The sequence below is a fragment of the Mobula hypostoma genome, chromosome 30 (assembly GCF_963921235.1).
Source record: "Mobula hypostoma chromosome 30, sMobHyp1.1, whole genome shotgun sequence".
In the NCBI taxonomy this organism is placed as follows: Eukaryota; Metazoa; Chordata; class Chondrichthyes; order Myliobatiformes; family Myliobatidae; genus Mobula; species Mobula hypostoma.
The window spans coordinates 13,777,414-13,796,966 of record NC_086126.1 but is presented as its reverse complement, the minus strand read 5'-3'; the positions used below and the strand labels follow the sequence as shown (position 1 = coordinate 13,796,966).

General features: G+C 46.3%; 1 protein-coding gene across 1 annotated transcript in view; it reads right to left on the bottom strand.

Moving 5' to 3' along the window:
* Positions 1 to 19,177, bottom strand: part of LOC134339743 (heterogeneous nuclear ribonucleoprotein U-like protein 2) — a 38,019-nt gene extending 18,842 nt beyond the window's left edge. Inside the window, exons 1-3 of the mRNA XM_063036485.1 lie at positions 18,452 to 19,177; positions 2,790 to 2,946; positions 221 to 297 (exon numbers count right to left, since the gene is read on the bottom strand). Of these exons, the coding sequence (XP_062892555.1) occupies positions 221 to 297; positions 2,790 to 2,946; positions 18,452 to 19,019 (802 nt within the window). The 5' untranslated portion in view covers positions 19,020 to 19,177. The remainder of the gene's footprint in view (positions 1 to 220; positions 298 to 2,789; positions 2,947 to 18,451) is intronic.
* Between the last annotated feature and the right edge of the window lie 376 nt (positions 19,178 to 19,553).

Sequence of the window (19,553 nt, the reverse complement as noted above, 5' to 3'; positions counted from 1 at the left end):
CAAATGGTGCGTGCGATGAGCGACGTGCCAGTAATATAGCCCGGGTCTACCGGAGAAAATTAGCAGCAAACCCAGCAAGGCAAATCATCGTCATGTCTTCAGGTTGCACAAACAAATACAAACCCCGACCCCACTCTGTAGCATCCGTTCTCCAGGCTCAATGCCAAAATTAAGAGACCGTTAAAAATATAAGGGTTCCACCCAGAACGTTAAGACTTACAGGTGTCGAGACAAACTAAACTGTCATCGAATTCTTCTTCGGCCTCCACATTCGCCGCAGGCACGGGGGACTTGCCCCTGTAGGGATGAACAGACATAACTTAGAAAGAGTAGCAAAACAGGGCATGGGACAGCAACAAAGTGGGGAGACTTTGGTGAGGGCTGAATTTCAGTGTTCAACAAGAGGAACATTCGTAGAAAAGTACCCTTGGGCCCATCTCGTCCATGCCAAAACCATTTCAATTGCCTCCTCTCCTCCACCTGCACTGGAACCATAGCCCTCCATACCCCTATTCAAACTTCTCTTAAACATTGAAATCGAGCTCAATTGCACCATTTGTCCTGGCAGCTCGTTCCACTCTCTCATGACCCTCTGACTGAAGGAGTCTCCTTTCATGTTCCCCTTAAACTTTTCACTTTGCACCCTTAACCCATCACCTCTAGTTTTCACCCCACCCAAGCTCAGTGTTAAAAACCTGCACTTACCCTATCTATACCCACCATAATCTTCTATACCTCTATCAAATCTCCTCTCAATCTTCTATGTACCAAGGAATAAAGTCCTAACCTATTCAATCTTTCATTATAACTCAGGTCCTCCAGACCCGGCAACATCTTTGTAAATTTTCTCTGTACTCGTTCAACCTTGCTTACGTCTTTCCTGTAGGTAGGTGACCAAAACTGCACACAATACTCCAAATTAGGCCTCACCAACGTCTGATACAACTTCAACATAACATCCCATCTCCTGTACTCAATACTTTGATTTATGAAGGCCAATGTGCCAAAAGCTTTCTTTACGACCCTATCGACCTGCAACATTGTGAATTATGGCACTATATTCCCAGATCCCTCTGTTGTGTCATTTGTTTTCAAATCTGAAACAGGCTGGTGTGAAAACATTACAGAGAGCACGTCATCTAAAACTCAGGGCGTGAAACTTCCATTTAGTCTAACCCCCTCAAGTGCAACCAGCCCATTAGATTATCTGACACGACTTCAGCAAGCGGGTCGGAATACACGCCCCTGTACCCTTGATGCCGAGGTAGAGACACCAATTACTTGTCCTGGTCCAGCCAAGAAAGCACACCCGTGTCTCTAGAAGTGCCTCAGAAGGCCAAGGAAAATTCCCAGCTCTCCAATGACACTTGCTAATTTTTCTTCCAGTTTGGCAGAAATTGCAGAGTTGTGAACTTAGCACAAAGCAGCCAACCCTTCACTGACCTCCCTACCCCGTCTACACATCCGCTGCCAACACAATCAAGGACCTCTCCCAGCCCAGTCATTCCTTCTGCCCCCCCACCTCCCCACCCATGGGCAGAAGATACAACAGCCTGAAAGCATGTACCACCAGGCTCAAGGAATCTGTTAGCAGAGTCTTGAAAAGACCTCCTGTAAGATAAAATTAAACTCAATTTTTCAATCAGCCTCATCACGACCCTTGCACTTCAATATTATACTTTTGTTCCCTTTTGTACTGTCTCAACATACTCATGTATGGAATGACTGACATGAAATCAAAAACCTTTTACAGTACGTGTCAGTTACCAACACCTTACCCAAAGCCTCAGCAGGTTGCTGCCATCGCCTCGGGATAATCAGATTAAAACCCGAGACAGAACACTGAAGCAAATCAAAGTTATGTTTGCCAACTTGTGTCAATTCGCTATACTCCAAACCCTCCGGTAAAGCCTGCTCAAAACAGAACCCTTCCCCCCAAGGCTTTTACAGCATTCGGTAAGACTGTGACCGATCCAATTGTGGTCTTGATGGTTTCCCACCTTCTCTCCCAGGACCCCTCAACCCCCCTGCAGTTCAGGTGTTTGTCACTCTCATCCTCGAATGACTCCATCAGCTCCAGAGAGCCGTGATGGCCCTCAGAGAAAGAAATTCCCTCCCTCCTCAGGCTTAAACACCTGACTCCTTATTAGGATCTAGAAGCTACGGCTGCTGGTTTTAGATATCATCGTTAGGGGAAGCCATAGCATCCAACCCACATTCTTCTACGTTACAATACGGGCTCGAGACACTCAGCTGCCCCTCAGAAGAAAATCCCCTTCGTCCCACAAATTATCCAGTGAACCTTCGAACAGTCCCGTCTAGTAACAACCCCTTCTGCCTATGAGATTGTACCAAACTAATTAAGTGCCTAACTAAACTTATCATTTGTCTCCATAATCCCTCCAGTCTTTCACATTTATGCGTCTAAGAACCGCTTAAATGCCCGATGGTATTTCCCTCAGTACCAACACTGGCAGCACATTCTAGGCACCTATCACACTGTGTTTAAGAAAAAACTTACCCTGCACATCTTCTCCCTCACCTTAAATGCATGCCCTCTAGTCTTAGACATTTGAAAAGCCTCGGGAGAGTGGATGTTTCTATGGTGGGGGAGTCTAAGACCAGAGGATACAGCCTCAGAATAGACATGGTTTTTAAATCTTTAACACGTCAGTGCAGCAGATGATACAAACCACAACTAGGGATTAACATTTAGGCCAGGAAAGATACTGCATTAGCCGATTAAAGGCAGTAAGTGCAGCGATTTAACCCCGACCGTGAACTCTCACCGGTTGTAGTTTGTCTCCTCCCGGAATTCATAGTAACCACGACCACGGTCTTCGTGGCGTCGCTTCTGTCCTCGACGCTCAGACTCGGGTGGCCGTCCCTCGCTGCCCGACGCGCGCTGCTCACTCACACCCTCTCCAGCTTCGCTGTTCTGTTTACCTGGCAACAAGAATAAGGGTTCTAAGTTACTGTTCAAGGGCTTTTGAACCAACTTCTGCAACAGGAGAGCTGCTGATGCCAACCTGCAGAATTTCACCTACCAGTGGAAGTTAGCACCAGGACATTCTGGAGTTACACCTCTATTATCTGTCAACTGGTTTTGGAAACCGCATGCAAAGGACATATCGATAAGTAATATACTATGATAAGGGAATAAGAGAAAGAAACGACAAAGAATCTAGGGGAGCTCAGCAGGTCAAGCAGTGACCCGCTGAAACCCTGTTGCGGATTGGTTGTTGCTCCTGGTTCCACCAACTTCAGACTTGTGTCTCTGGATAAAGAAGTGAATTAGATCCTCAAGACAGTTTAGAATCAGAATCAGGTTTAATATCACTGGTATATGTTGTGAAATTTGTTACACTTTATACACACACACACACACACACACACACACACACACACACACACGTATCAATATCCATTCAGAAATCAGGTGGCAGAGGGGAAGGAGCTGTTCTTGAATCGCTGAGTGTGTGTCTTCCGGATCCTGTACCTCCTACCTGATGGTAACAATGAGAAAAGGACATGTACTAGGCACTGAGGGCCCCTCCTAAGGCTCCGGTCCTTGAAGATGTCTTGGATACTACGGAGGCTAGTACCCATGATGGAGCTGACTAAGTTTACAAGTTCCTGCAACTTATTTCAATCCTGCACAGTAGCCCCCTCCCCCCACCCACCCCCAACATACCAGACAGTGATGCAGCCAGACAGAATGCTCTCCACGGTATATTTGTAGAAGTTTTCAAGTGTTTTTACAGATCATATCTCAAACTCCTAATGAAATATAGACGCACACACAAAATGCTGGAGGAACTCAGCAGGCCAGGTAGCACCTCGAGTAAAAAGTACAGCCGATGTTTCAGGCCGAAACCCTTCACCGTCCTGCCTTCTTTATGGCTGCATCAATACATTGCGTCCAGGTTCGATCCTCAGAGATCTTGACATGCAGGAACTTGAAATTGCTCACTCTCTCCACTTCTGATCCCTCCATGAGGATTGGTTCGTGTTCCCTTGTCTTTACCCTTCCTGAAGTCCACAATCAGCTCTTTGGCCTTGCTGACATCAAGTGCAAGCCGTTCAATTTGATGACAAGTGACCCGTGCCTTCAAAGTAGCAGTTCAAAACCATGAAGACTTGGGGAATTTGTTGTCATAGCTCAATCTACACGAACTGAGCAGCTTTATTTATTAAGGCTGACGGCAATCAGTCCCAATGACAATCTGATCACTAGTCAACATAAGCCAGTCACAGTCAAAGTATATTTGGGACTTGCTTCACCGAACAGCAGATGTCTTTACATTGGTGTACGTTTGGAAACAGTCGGAAGGAAAGCAGTGGACTGGAATTTGATGAAATCGTAGCTAACCTAACATGTAGCTCTACGTATTCTAGTTAATAAAGCTGTATGCATAGTTTTAATGAAATTACGACCCTCTAAAGCAGGGATTCCTAATGGTATTGGTCCATGGCATAAAAAAGGTTGCAAACTCCTGCTCTAAATTCTGGACATATGACCTTGGCTGTGCATTTTTGTAACCGAACATCTGTTATACAAAACACTTCGGAAGCATTGTCACTGTTGTAAAGTAGGTAACTGAGGAAACCAATTCCACACACAGTTGTTCGAAAGGGTCTTGGGTTTAAATATTGCTCAGGATAGCATTAAAGACAATATTTCTACACTTTTGAATGGGGACTTTAGAATTCCAAATATTGAAAGAATCTTCTTTGATCCTTTCAAAAATGGACCAAGGTTTATGCTTACAATTGAAATGGTTTATCTTTTGCCCATCCAATTCTAAACTACTGTATAACTTGGAGGGTTTGATCTGCTCAAAGATCTGGGTGGTTTCATTGCCTCATGGAAAGAGGTACACCGTATAGTCCTGTTACTTCCAAGAGGACCACAACCTTCTTGCGTGCCTCAATGACCCGGACAGCTGTGTTTGCTAGCGTCAGGGTCTTGTGCTTTGACTCTTGGTACAGTCACTCATGGCGAACAGGTCAAAGGGTAAGAGGCCAGACTAAGAGTGGTCCACTGGTCCTCTAGCGCAGGGCTAACAACCCTGACCGGTCAAAAAAACACTTTGTTATGGAAACAGCATCTTCATCTGTGAGATCTGTATTCCTGAGTCGACACCCAGGACTTGCACTTTAAGATGTGCGTGTGCACACATCTTTTGCTACAAGTGCACAAAGGAATTTAAACTGCAGACAAAAGCTTGTCACCATCTACCCCATCGGCATGTTCACGATCGAAAACCATCTCATTTCCTTTTCCGGTTTCTGATGCGGACAGTTTTGACAGCATGGAGTTTTCGATGATTTGTCTACTGATTTTAAAACTGGCTTATTTATACTGTTTTTAATGAAGAAATTATTTAGTGCACACATGTTGTTGTCATTGGGCAAAAAAATTGCACAGCCCAAGATTTTTACACATACTGGTCTTTACAAATTAAGAGGGAAAAGAAATCTTCAAGGAAGCTAATGGCACGATAATGAAAGCCCTGAACACCACCAAGATCAAAACCAAAACTGATTTTGGATCGTATGAACCATGTACTACACTGGCAAGGTAGCACAAATAACTGCAGAAATGCATTGTTACAGCCTACATAGTCTGATTCATTTAATATGGAGGGGCGGGGGGGGGGGAGTCACCTTAAATATGAACAGCAATGCTTTGTATAAGGAAAGGTGACCATTTCTGTTCACTGGGCACCGTTGTTAACAACAGCCCACGAGTAAAGGTCTCCATAACCTGTTCATCCTTCCAAGGAACATTGCACCACTTGCATTGTTTTCCCAGCTGACTTTAATCCAGCCCCAAATCACCCTGCATATCAGTGACATCAACCTCTTGCAGATCAGCATGACACAGATATATACTCAACGATTTAAATTCTTCTTCCAGTGCTTTCATCCTCAAAAGCGTTCACACCTACAACTAGTTTATGACCTCACCCTCCTCTTGAAGTTGCTATGGTCCCTGAAGTCCCCATCGTCCCTAAAGCCTTTCTTTAGCCAATGAAATTTTTTAAAAATGTGCTTTCAACATCCATGCAACCAGATAACACTCCAACTGCAGCATTGAAAACCCACGCTTCAGAAATAGCTGCATCTCCAGCCAAATTGTCCAAGGACAGTTAACACACCCATCTACTTGACGATTGGGAAAGAACAAAAAAAAATCACCCAGAAACCACTGAAGACTCACAGTAAGAATGATGTCAATGGGAAGATCCCTCAGGCTGGAGGCATGCCTCACATAGAGAAAGATAGCTCTGATTGTTCAAAGCCAATCATCTCACTCACTACGTCATCACTGTGAGCGTTTATCAGGACAGTGCCATGGCCAACTACTTTTCACTGGGTAGTTAAGGCTGACATCAGTAGTGGGGAAGTTATTGGAAGGTATTTTGAGGGACCAGATAGTACTCAGATAGACGTGGACTGATTAATGTCAGTAAGCATGGCTTCATGTCTCACCAACCTTAAGAGTTTTGAGGAAGTTACCAGGAAAGTGGAAGAAGGCAAGGCAGTGGACTTCATCAAAGCATTTGACAAGGTCTTGCTTGGGAGGTTGGTCAAGAAGGTTCAGCTGTATAAGACATTGGTGAGGCCTCATTTGGAGTATTTTGGTCACAGGAAAGATGTAAATAAGATTGAAAGAGTACAGAGGAAATTCAGAAATCAGGTTTATTATCACTGGCATGTGACGTGAAATTTGTTAACTTAGCAGCAGTTCAATGCAATACGTAATCTAGCAGAGAAAAAAATACATAAAATAGATAATAAGTAAACCAATTATGTACGCTTAATAGATTTTAAAAAGTTCAAAAACAGAAATACTGTATATTAAAAAAAAAGTGAGGTACTGTTCAAGGGTTCAATGTCCATTTAGGAATCGGATGGCAGAGGGGAAGAAGCTGTTCCTGAATCGCTGAGTGAGTGCCTTCAGGCTCCTGTACCTCCTACCTGATGGTAGCAGTGAGAAAAGGGCATGTCCTGGGTGCTGGAGATCCTTAATAATGGATGCTGCCTTTCTGACTGAAAATTTACAAGGATGTTGCTGAGACTGTAAAACTTGAGCCATAAGGAAAGAATGAACAGGTTAGGACTTTACTCCTTGGGATGTAGAAGATTGAGAGGAGATTTGATAGGGGTATACAAAATTATGAGGGGTATAGATAGGGTAAATGCAAGCAGGCTTTCCCTGCTGAGGTTGGGTGAGACTAGAATTAGAGGTCATGGGTTAAGGGTGAAAGGTTTCGGGGGAACATGAGGGGAAACTTTTTCCACTCAGAGGGTCGTGAGAGTGGAACAAACTGCCAGCACAAGTGGTGCGAGCAAGGTCAATTTCGACACTTAAGAGCAATTTAAATAGCTACATGGATGGTAGGGGTATGGAGGATATGGTAGGTAGTTTAAATGGTTCAGCACAGACCAGACAAGCTTAAAGGGCTGTTTCTGTGCTGTACTTTTCTGTAACTCTATGACTAGAACTGGGCACTGTTCATTGTCCAGCTGCATTCCCCAGCACCTCAAGCATCCTTGCTGGCCAGACCTAACGGATGGGCAGAAGTGACTTGGCTGAAAGCGCCCCTGCCGAGCTCAGGACATTGAGGACACATTACAATGCTGCCACTTTGACGGGGTATTGAAGTCGAGATTGTCCGATTTACAGCCGTCAGTCATGACATCACGAAGCGAAGTGGGACTGATGGTCAATCGCTGCTCGGCGCTCGACCGACGTCATTCGCTGCAGGGAAAAGCCCCGCGTCGTTTATAAACCTCATCAGAAACCTAATTAAATTAGTGCCAACCCGCCACAGCCTCATTAAAATGGAATGCAATATTAACGACAGAGCTAAAGGGAGACAAAATTATGTTAATAAATTTCATATAAAGGAGCTCGACACAGGTGGCAGCCTTCAGGAGACTCCCTTTGGTACTTGGAAGCTGCAGAGACTTTAGCAAAGTGCTGGTTTTATTTGTCTTAAGCCTCCCAGTGGATCCAGTGTTGTTATGCAGCTGCTTAAGATTTGAAGTGTTTTGGGATTACGCTACAAAGCTAGGTGGCGGTGTGACTGCAAGGATCTGGCACAGCTACAAAGAGAGACTATAATAAGGAAAAATAAAGTGAGGCCACTCACCCCAGTAGGAGAAAAATTAAAAGGTGCAGTATCCTTTAAATGAGAGCGGTGGAAAGGCCTTGGTGCTCAGAGGGAGCTGTTTGTATATTAATTATGCAGGCTCACTGGCTAATTAGGAAGGTCATTATTACAAGTGGATTTGAGTGCCGGAGCAAAGAAACCTTACCCCAATTACACAGAGCCCTGGTGAGACCACATGTGGATTATTGTGTACAGATCTGGCCTCCCTGGCAAGAGGGATGGTATACTTGCAGTAAGGGCTCACCAGACTGGCCTGTTGTACAAGGAGAGATTAAGCCGACTAGACCTGTACTCCCTGGAGTCTGGAAGAATAGGAGCTGATCTGGCTGAAGCAAACAACAGCTTTACTTGGGGGAGATGCAAAGTGTTAGGAATTTTAACTTACTTATTTATTGAGATGCACAACTAATGATCTCACTTTAAGGGCTCATTATCTTGTTATTTCATGTTCTCATTATTCATTACTATTTATTTGCATTTGCAGAGTTTGTTGTCTTCTGTATGCTGGTTGATCTTACATTGTTATAGTTAATATTCTATATACTTGTTGAGTCTGCCCACGGGAAAATCAACCTCACGGTGACATTTTTGTTCTTAGGTAATAAAACTCTGAACTTTGAGTGGGCCCTCTGAGCCCCACTGCACAGCAACCCACCAACTTAACCCCAGCCCAATCGGGACAGTCTACAATGAACAATTAACCTACCAACTGGTACGTCTTTGGCCTGTGGGAGGAAACCGGAGCACCTGAGCACCCGGAGGAAACCCATGCGGTCACGGGGGAGAACGTACAAACTCCTTACAGGCAGCATTGGGAATTGAACCGTAAAGTGCTGTGCTAGCCACTATGCCACCGTGCAGGAACCAGATTCAAAAGATTATTTATTAAATTTTAATATAATCAAGGATACAAGAAGAAAGGCACTTCACTGAAGTGAGGAATGCTTGGAATCCATTATGCAAGCAACAGCATATTTAAGGGGTTAGATCTTATGATATTAAGGAAATGAAGGGATGCAGGAAAGGGAAGCCGAGGTAAAGACCATCTGAGATCTTGCTGGAAGAGAAGGTGCAAGGACCAAAATGACCTCCTGTCGCTTCATTTCCTGAGCTCAAATGTTAGAAGTAAATTTATTACCAAAGTACATATTTATCACCAGATACAACCGAGATCGCTTCTTTTGCGGGCATTCGCAGCAGAACAAAGAGATACAATAGAATCAATGAAAAACGACCATGAAGACTGGATAGCTACATGGATGGGAGGGGCTATGGGGCAGTAAATGGATCGGTGCAGACTAGATGAGCCAAAGGGCCTGTTCTGTGCTGTAGTTTTCGATGCCAAGGAACGACAAACAACCAACGTGCAAACCAAGACAAACTGCTCAGACCGAGGAACAATGGGAGGGACAGGCTCCCTCTGAGAGATAATCTGTTCAAACGTCCGAGTCTGTGGGCTCAGAAGCAGAAGTATAGGAAAATACAGCTCGGTATCATTCCTCATGCACGACATCAACATCACACACAAAATGCTGAGAGGGCTCAGCAGGTCAGGCAGCATCTGTGAAAATGAACAAACTGTCAACGTTTTGGGCTGAGACCTTTCTTCAGTGCTGAGAAGGAAGGGGGGAAGATGCCAGAATAAGAAGGTGGGAGGAGGGGAAGGAGGATAGATGGAAGGTGAGAGGTGAAGCCAAGTGGGTGGGAAAGGTCAAGGGCTGAAGAGGAAGGACTCTGAAAGGAGAGGAGAGTGGACCAGAGGAGAAAGGGCCCCCGGGGGAAGTAACAGGCAGGTGAGAGGAGGCAAGAGGCCAGAGATGGGAATAGAAAAGGAAAGGGATTTTTTTTTTAAACCTGAAAGAGAAATCGATATTCATGCCATCAGGTTGGAGGCTACTCGGATGGAATGTAAGGTGTTGCTCCTCCAGCCTGAGGGTGGCCTCATTTGGCACAAGAGGAGGCCACAGACTAACATGTCCAACGGGAATCAGGATTAAAATGTTTGATCATTGTATCTAACATCTGTGATTAACTTCACTATTTTATTATTGTTGCACAGGGTCTCTCAATGTCAGAATTGTCGCTGGGAGTGTTTACACTGGGAACAGTGTAGATATTGGAGGAAAAGAAAACACAAAATTGGCACTACATTTTTGAAAACAAATCAGATTACTCTCAACAATGACAAATTTATGCTTGCTGGTGTTTTGGAGATTAGAACAGTCACAGTCAGGGAAAAGAGCAGGTAATTTACAACATTATATCAACGGGAAGCCGCTCCCAAACATTTTTTTTTAAACAAGTTGTTTGCTTTTTCCAGAACAGGACCCAAGTCAGTTGTAGTGCCTGGCCTCGTTCCTCGAGGGAGCTGTGATAACTGGGCAAACAATACTTCTGGCATAAGCACAAGGCAAGGGCTTAATCAGGAGACACAAACCTCGTTAAACTGATGCTGGAAACGTAGCACAGGCAGTTAAATCAAACTTCCTCGACAATACCTGGATGTGGCAGGCACTTCTTCTCCAGCTGCCAATAGTCACAGAGAAAAGGATGGGGAAGTCCCTTTATCATTATTTTACAGTACTTTACCCAGAAATGGTCAAGGAATACAGTCATACAGGGCTACAGCACAGAAACCTTTGTCCCATCTCATCCATGCCAAACTGTTAAACTTCCTCATACCATCAACCCACTCCTGCACCGTATCCCTCCCATCTAATTATCCACCAAAATTATCTTAAATATTGCAATCACATCGACCACTTCCACTGGCAGCTCATATTATCATCTGTGTGAAGTAGTACTCCCTCATATGCTCCCGGCATAAACATAGAAACATAGAAAATAGGTGCAGGAGTAGGCCATTCGGCCCTTCGAGCCTGCACTGCCATTCAGTATGATCATGGCTGATCATGCAACTCAGAACCCTGTACCAGCCTTCCCTCCAATAAACGTTTCACCTTTCACCCTAAACCTGTGGCCTCTAGTTCTAGTTCCACTCACCCGACTTCAGTGGGAGAAGACTGCTTGCATTTATCCTATCTTTACCTCTCATTTCTATACACCCTATCAAATCTCCCCTGCGTTCCAGGGAACATAGTCGCAAGTCAGAGGGTGCAAGCAAAACTGAGGCTCGCGTCCTTCGTTGCGGTGAAAGGTCACAGGTTTAGGAGACGTCTCCAAAGAAGCCTCATCAAGGCATTTTGCAGACAACACAGACTGAAGTCACAGTTTGCTGGGGGTGGAGGGATGCCTGTTAAGTGAGCTGCCGTACCCTGGATATTATCGAAGACACATGCTGCAAGATACCCCGCCTTTTCATCTGCTATTATTTGTCAGCTAGAGTTAATGGTGACCTCGTGCTGATGAGGGCCTCACAGTAATGTCATTGAACGTCAAGCAGAACGAGAGACAAGGTAAACCTGAAGATGTTGGAAGTATGAAACAAAATACTGGAGACCTGGGGAAAGAAAGTGAGTTGATATTTCAGGTCAAACAGTTTTCAATCACAACTAGTAATTCCAGCAGGTTTAAGTTGCAGAGAAGATAGAGGAACAATGGAAACAACGAGGATGTTGGTGACCGAGAGTAACGAACCGGCCAAGGGAGGGTGAAGGCTTGCTAAACACAGCTGATCTGACAAGAGGTGTACAAGTTGATGGAGGAGAGAAAAAATAAAAGTTGGCATTGGGTAAAATATAGTTCATTGTGGTTACTGGAAATACTCCAAAGTCATGCAGCATCTGCAGAGACAAGATCTGAGCTTTCATTTAGAAAGGGCAATTATCTGAAACGGCCAGATTCAAATCAGTCTAGTCAGGAGGTGAGCTTTAGCTCGCCTGAGCGTGTTTAAGAGCTGAGCAGGTGGGCCGTAGACTGGGGGCAGGAGAGGGTGTGGTCGGAGTCAACTGGATTCAGAATCGGGGATTACGACACGTAGAGTGAAATGCGTGGTTTGCATTATCGAACAACACAACCCAAGGATGTGCTGGGGGCTGCCGACAAGTGTCACTACACATTCCGAGGCCAACACAGCGTGGCCACAATGCTTGGCAGAACAACACCGAACAGAAGTGACGAAACAACAGAGGGACAAGCCCCTTTCCTCCCTCCCACACACATACACTCATCGAACCATCTTCCTCGGCCTCCAGCGCCTTTAGAATGGAAAATTAAGAGTAGAGATGATCGGAAGCTCAGGATTGTCCTGCGAACGGAGGAATTCCCCAACAAATAGGCCGCTGCATCATGAGCACTAAATTGGGAACAATACAATTACTCGTTACGTTTACCTGCACTGCAGGCAGGAGGGAAGAGAATCGGTTAAAACATAGAATGCTGCAGCTCCTGTGGTTGTGTGGGAAGGTGCTGAGAGGGAGGGGAGTGCACGGCAGCCGATGAAGTGTCAGAGAGAGAACAAAGGCAGGAGGGAGTGTGGGGTGGTGGTGGTATCACGTTGAAGATGTTATCAATGGAAGGATGACCCGTTGAATGTGGGAGACTGGCCATATCGCAGATGAGGACAAAGTGCAGGTAACCTATCCTCGCTCTCAGTGGGAGGAATGTGGGAAATGGAACAGATGAGGTTGAGAGCCTTGTCAGCTATGTTATACAGGAAGGCAGAAGTATTCAGCAGCTCAGTTGGAGAACATTGGAGACTGCGAAGTTTTAACCAGCCCAGATACGGTTTAGGAAAAGCACAAAGGGAGCAGAGCAAGGAGAGGCATTAGAACAGGACATCAGGAGGATAGTAGGCACTCACTGACATTGAAGAATATGCCAGGTAGAGTAAGACACCCAAAATGCTGGAACTCAGGCAGCATCCATGGAGAGACGTTTCAGGCCAAGATCCTATCACCCTTCTTCAGCACGAAGGGTTGCTCAAGACAGGCAGCATCTGCAGAATGTTCTGTGTAGGAAAAGGGAAGCCCAGCTCTGCACACACACAAGTTGTACATAGTGAAATTAGGAACACAAAGGGGGAATACGAGGAAAGATTAAAACAGGAAAGGACAAGATTGATCTGCTGCATATCCCTGCCTTCCTGCAAGACACAGCAGACAGGGCTCTCAACTACCTCTGCCCCATTTCTCATATTCCTATTCGTGATGCCCGAGCCAGAAAGTGGAAAATGTCACATTCTGAATGAAAACAATGAATCTATCTTCCCAGAATTTATACTGGTATACGCTCTGATAATACATAGGAGTCAAGAGAAAAAGTACAGTGCAGAAACAGGCCCTTCGGCCCATCTAGTCCGTGCCAAACTATTTAAACCGCCAACTCCCATCGATCATACCCCTACCATCCACGCGCCTATCCAAACTTCTCTTAAACATTGAAATCATGCTGGCATGCACCACTTGTGCTGGCAGCTCGTTCCACACTCTCACCACCCTCTGAGTGAAGAAGTTTCCCCTCATGCCCCCTTAAACTTTTCACCTTTCACCCTTAACCCATGACCTCAGGTTGTAGTCACACCCAACCTCAGTGGAAAAAGCCTGTTTGCATTTACCCTATCTATACCCCTCATAATTTTGTATACCTCCATCAAATCTCTCAATCTTCTAATTCCAAGGAATAAAGTACTAACCTATTCAATCTTTCCTTACAACTTAGGTCTTCCAGACCCGGCTTGGAATAAAAAGAGAACCAATTAGTGAGACCAATATCGTATACATTCCAGCTGTCGGCGCAAGTCTTGACCCGGATCTGGGCCGTGCCCTCCAAATATCCGGACCTGCATCTCGGTTTTTTTTGTACTACCTTACTTGCAATTTTTCTATTTATGATTTATAATTAAAATTTTTAATATTTACTATCGATTTGTAATCCAGGGAGCCGGAAGCACAGAATCAAATATCGCTGTGATGATGGTACGTTCTAGTATCAATTGTCTGGCGACAATAAAGTATGAAGTATAAAAGTCTAAGGGAGGAAACAATGGCTAGAGATTGGATCGCTTACCAAAAGTTCTTGGCCACAGATGAGGCGGAAGATGGCTGGAGTGAGTGAGTGAGTTAGTGTTAGTTATTTAGGGCTGATGGTCCTGCTCCTTTTTTTTGTGCCGGGAGGGGGGTCATGTTGCCATTCTTTACTTTCTTGGTTTTGTAGCTATCAGGGTTTGTATACTTTGATAATAAATGAACCTTTGAAGGGCAACATGCAAGTGGATTTTTTTTTAACCACTTGATTGATTGTAATTGTAAAAACTCAAAAGGAAATTGGCAAATTGATTAAAAACTGGCAGCTCAGTCACACAGAGCTGACGATTTATCGACGTTTAAAGATGATAAATCGCACTCTTCGGTAACATCAGCGCCTCTATTCACCCCACTCCTGAAAAGAAGTTCTGCAGAGCATTCGACCCGAATATCAGAGGAAGTGAGGGCAGAAGTGTGAGACAAGGAAAAGCAGTCCACAGTCCTGTGGACCCGATGGACAGGAAGCTGGAAGTATTCAGCAGCTCTGGGGGACAATGATAATACATTTTTATTTAACCCCGTTATGAAACAAATGGCAATGTTAGTTTTAGTAAGTTCTGGGCATGGTACGTTGACGCTGGAAGCAAGGCAACACTTGCGGGCTGCCTCCCAGCAAATATTTGCCTTTGTACTTACTGCAAACAACACATTTCATTGTATGTTTCAATGTACAGGTGATGCTGAGCAGAGATCTTCGGATCCAAGTTCATGGCTCCTTGAAGGTGGCAGCGCAGTCTGATGAGGTGGTTAGGAAGGCTTATGGAATGCTTGCTTTATTAGTCGCAGCGTCGAGTTCAAAAGTCAAGAGGCTATGTTGCAACTTTATAGAACTCTGCCTAGGCCACATCCACAGTACTGTGCACAGTTCTGGTCACCCCACTACAGGGAGAACGTTGAGCCTTTGGAGAGGGTGCAGAGGAGGTTCACCAGGATGCTGCCTGGTTTAGAGGGTGTGTGTTATCACGAGAGGCTGGGCAAACTTGGGTTGTTTCCCCTGGAGTGCCAGAGATCTGATAGAGGTTTACAAGATTATGAGAGGCATAGATAGAGTAGTATCTTTCTCCCAGAGGGAGAATGTCTAATACCACAGGGCAATGCATTGAATGAGGGGGCAGGGGGAGAGAGGTTCAAAGGGGAATGTAAGGGGCAAGTGTTTTTTTACTCAGGATGCCTGGAATACGCTGCCTGGTATGTAGGTACGTACGGGTAAATATATTAGAGGCTTTTAAGGAATGTTTAGATAGCCACATGAATATGAAGAAGATGGACTGATATGGACATTGTGTAGGTAGGAATGATTACTTTTTGGTGCTTTTTTAAAAGAAAAAATTGCTTTCTAGCTGGTTTTGCATAACATTGTGGGCCGAAGGGCCTGTTCCTGTACTGTACCATTCCACGTTCTAGGTGACAAATAAAGCTAATCTTATAAATAGCCCAAGGTGAAGTAAGCAGACAAAATTCTAACGAGCACTGGAGGGCTCACAGTGTCCGAGATCAAGATCCGGTCTGGGCTTCCTCCCCGAACTGTGGGGTTCCTGCCACATACCAAGGACGTACAGGCTGGGAGGTTTATTTGGCCACAGTAAATCACCCCCAAGTGAGGTGTGATAAAATGAAAGTGGGGAGTTGATAATGCTGGGAGAATTAAAAAAGGATGAATGTGGTAATTAGCACAAACTCGATGGGCTGAAAGGCTCACCTATCCTCCACGTCTGTAAGTAAAAGGAAAAGTAAAAGTCTGTAAGTGAAACGAAAGGTTAATGATCAGCAGTTTTAGTGACCAGAATATTCTCTGCAGAGCCCTGATGCCCAGTCCATTTGTTCTATTAAGCAGCAAGCTGATGATTCCCCAAACTTGGCAGAGTTACTGGAAGTGACTAATTCTAGGGTTCAAGAAACCCTTAATGAACTGGTTCACAATCACAAAAGCAATTGATCCGGCAAAACTGAAGTGAGTTTGAGAAAGGCACACAAAGCAAGTCGTTCTGAGACCTCAACTCCAGCAACATAAACTCAATGGTAATGTCTCTGTGGGTGAAGTGACATTGACACACTCTCCCTGCCACGCCTCCTCACACTTCTCAGGTTCAGTGTGTGTGTGGTGGGGGAAATGGGACGGGTGTTGATGGGGATGAGGTGGAGAAGGGTGGGGGAAGAGGATTGCCTGGAAATCAGCATCCACTCAACGGGCCAAATAACAAACCCCCTCCCCAACCCCTTGTTTTTGAGAAGCGTGAAATAAATATGTCAGGGAGATAAAGAATAGGATACTAAAAGTTGTAGAGCAGAGGGCATTTGAAGGCACAGTGTGGTTCACGATAGTGTACACAGCCTGAATACACCGGGATAAAGGCCAGAGTGTAAATACAGCCCCAGTGAGCTTCAAAATCGACATATCCATTCAAACTTCATGACAACATCAGTTACGTGTACAAACACAAGTTGACCAGAGGGGAGAGCACATGGGACAGTGTAACATAGCCAAGCTGCAAAAGCACAAAGGCAGTCATTAAGACAGTGTTTACACTTGGACACATTCTGAAACTCACTATGACAGCAGTCAGAGGCACCAGCCGTTCACTATGACAATAGTTATATTGTAAACATGTCCAAAACTTTGCTGAAATCCACCATGCTGCAACATCGATATGAAATTAATTTTACTCTACATGCACCTGGAATTTCTCAATGGCACTGATACGGTGTGAACTTTACCCACATTCTGCGGACGTGCACTGATTACAGACATGGAGCAGCCTGACACCCGAAAACACGACGACACTGAAGACAAGTGTTTCACACTTCATTGTTCTGACACCAATCATAATGCAATTCACCTTGACAGCAATATTAAATGCACCCAAACTAACAACCACGCTGATTACAACAGACAACGGCCCAAAACGTGGGATGGAAATTACCATAATCAAGACCAAACTTCACAACACTGGTTACAGGGTAAAAACATTCCGGAATCCAAGATAATGTTACTTAGCAGGCTAAATAGAAGGAATACTAAACTAAAACCGCATTTCTCAGTGACACAACTTACGGTATGAACACTACTGAACCCTGACTGGGACTCAGTGACACTAGTTACACTACTGAAATCAGACTGCGATTTACAGTGACACCAGTTACAGTGTGATCACTACTGAACCCTGACTGGGACTCAGTGACACAAGTTACAATGTGAACACTACTGAATCCAGACTGTGACTCACACGAGTTACAGTGTAAACAGGACTGAACCCAGACTGGGACTCACCATGACACGAGTTACAGTGTCAACATGACTGAATCCAGCAACTTTGATGTGTGTTGCTTGAATCCAGACTGGGACTCAGAGAGACACAAGTTTAAGAGTAAACAGGACTGAACCCAGACAGGGACTCTCAGTGACACAAGTTAGTGTAAACACGACTGAACCCAGACTGTGACTCACTGTGACACAAGTTTAAGAGTAAACAGGACTGAACCCAGACTAGGACTCTCAGTGACAGGAGTTACAGTGTAAACACGACTGAACCCAGACTGGGACTCTCAGTAACACGAGTTTCAGAGTAAACACGACTGAACCCAGACTGGGACTCTCAGTAACACTAGTTACAGTGTAAACACGACTGAACCCAGACTAGGACTCTCAGTAACACGAGTTACAGTGTAAACACGACTGAACCCAGACTGGGTCTCTCGGTAACACTAGTTACAGTGTAAACAGGACTGAACCCAGACTGCAACTCACAGTGACACGAGTTACAGTGTAAACAGGACTGAACCCAGACTGGGACTCACAGTGACAGGAGTAACAGTGAAACACAACTGAACCCCGACTGGGACTCACAGTGACACGAGTTACAGTGTAAACAGGACTGAACCCAGACTGGGACTCACACTGACAGGAGTTACAGTGTAAACTGGGACTCTCAGTGACACGAGTTACAGTGTAAACAGGACTGAACCCAGACTGGGACTCACACTGACACGAGTTCGTGTAAACTGGGACTCTCAGTGACACGAGTTACAGTGTAAACACGACTGAACCCAGACTGGGACTCACACTGACAGGAGTTACAGTGTAAACTGGGACTCTCAGTGACACGAGTTACAGTGTAAACACGACTGAACCCAGACTGGGACTCAGTAACACGAGTTTCAGAGTAAACACTACTGAATCCAAAGCGTGACTTGGATTAACACTAGATACTTTGGCCGGGCCCGGGACCAGCCCAACCCGCAGCACCGGGCCCGCTCCCAGCTCCCAGCCCCTGCTGTACTCACCGGCTTGAGCCGCAGCATGCGGCTTGTCTCCGTTCTGCTGCTCGGCCTCGGGCTGCTGCTGCTCCGGCGCGGCCTCCTCTTCCGGGCCGGCCTTCACAGGCTGGTGCGCCTCGGCCTCCGTTACCTCCTGGCACGGGGCCTCGGGCTGCTGCTGCTCCTCCTCGCCGGCCCTCACCCCTGCCTCCTCCTCCTCCTCTTCGCTAGGCCGCGGCTCATCGCCGGGCTCTGGTGCCGCCGCTGGCTCCGGCCCGTCCTCCTCTTCGGCCGGCCCGTCCTCCTCCTCCTCCTCCTCCTCGTCCTCCTCCTCCTCCTCGTCCTCCTCGTCTTCTTCCAGCATCAGCTTGTCGTCGTCGCCCGCTTCCTCGTCGCCGTCGGTCGGGCTCGGCCCGTAGGTCTTGCTGGGCCTGGGCTCGTCGCCGCCCGCCTCGTCGTTCAGCATCTCGGCGTCCAGGGCCTCCTGCAGCCGCTGCGCCAGCTCGGCCTTCAGGCCTCGGGTGTCGAGCCCGCGCTCCTGCAGCTCCTGCCGGAGCTCGGCCACTTTCAACCGCTTGACGTCCAGGCCGCTCATCCTCGCCTCCGAGTGCCGGCCTCTGCCGCCCGGCCCGTGGGGGGGAAGAGGGAAAAGGTTCAAATCCTAACCGCCGCTAACGGCCCAACTTTCAAAAAAAAACAAAATGGCGCCGCCAGCTCCCGCTCCGCTCCCCGGGCCCTCTTCCTCCTCTCGCCGCCGTTGGCTGCACTGCCTATCACTCCCCCGCGCTCCGCCAATGGGCTTTGGGCCGTTCCACACCGCCTCTGTCCGGCTCCGCCAATCGCCTGCGACGCGGCCCGCCCGCCTTTCTCCGTCCCCACCAATGCCGTCCGTCCCTCCTGCCCGCCTCTGCGGCTCAGCCAATGGGCTCCGTCGGCGCCACTTTTCTCGCTCGCCTAGTGGCTGTCTCCGTACCTGCTCCTTTCTTTCCGCTCTTGGCCAATAAGGCACCGACTACTTCTCCCCATTCGGCCAATGGGCTCCGACTACCTGGCAGCACTCGGCCAATCGGCCCTAACTATTCCTCCTCACTTGGCCAATCGTCACCATCTAATTCTCACTCTTGGCCAA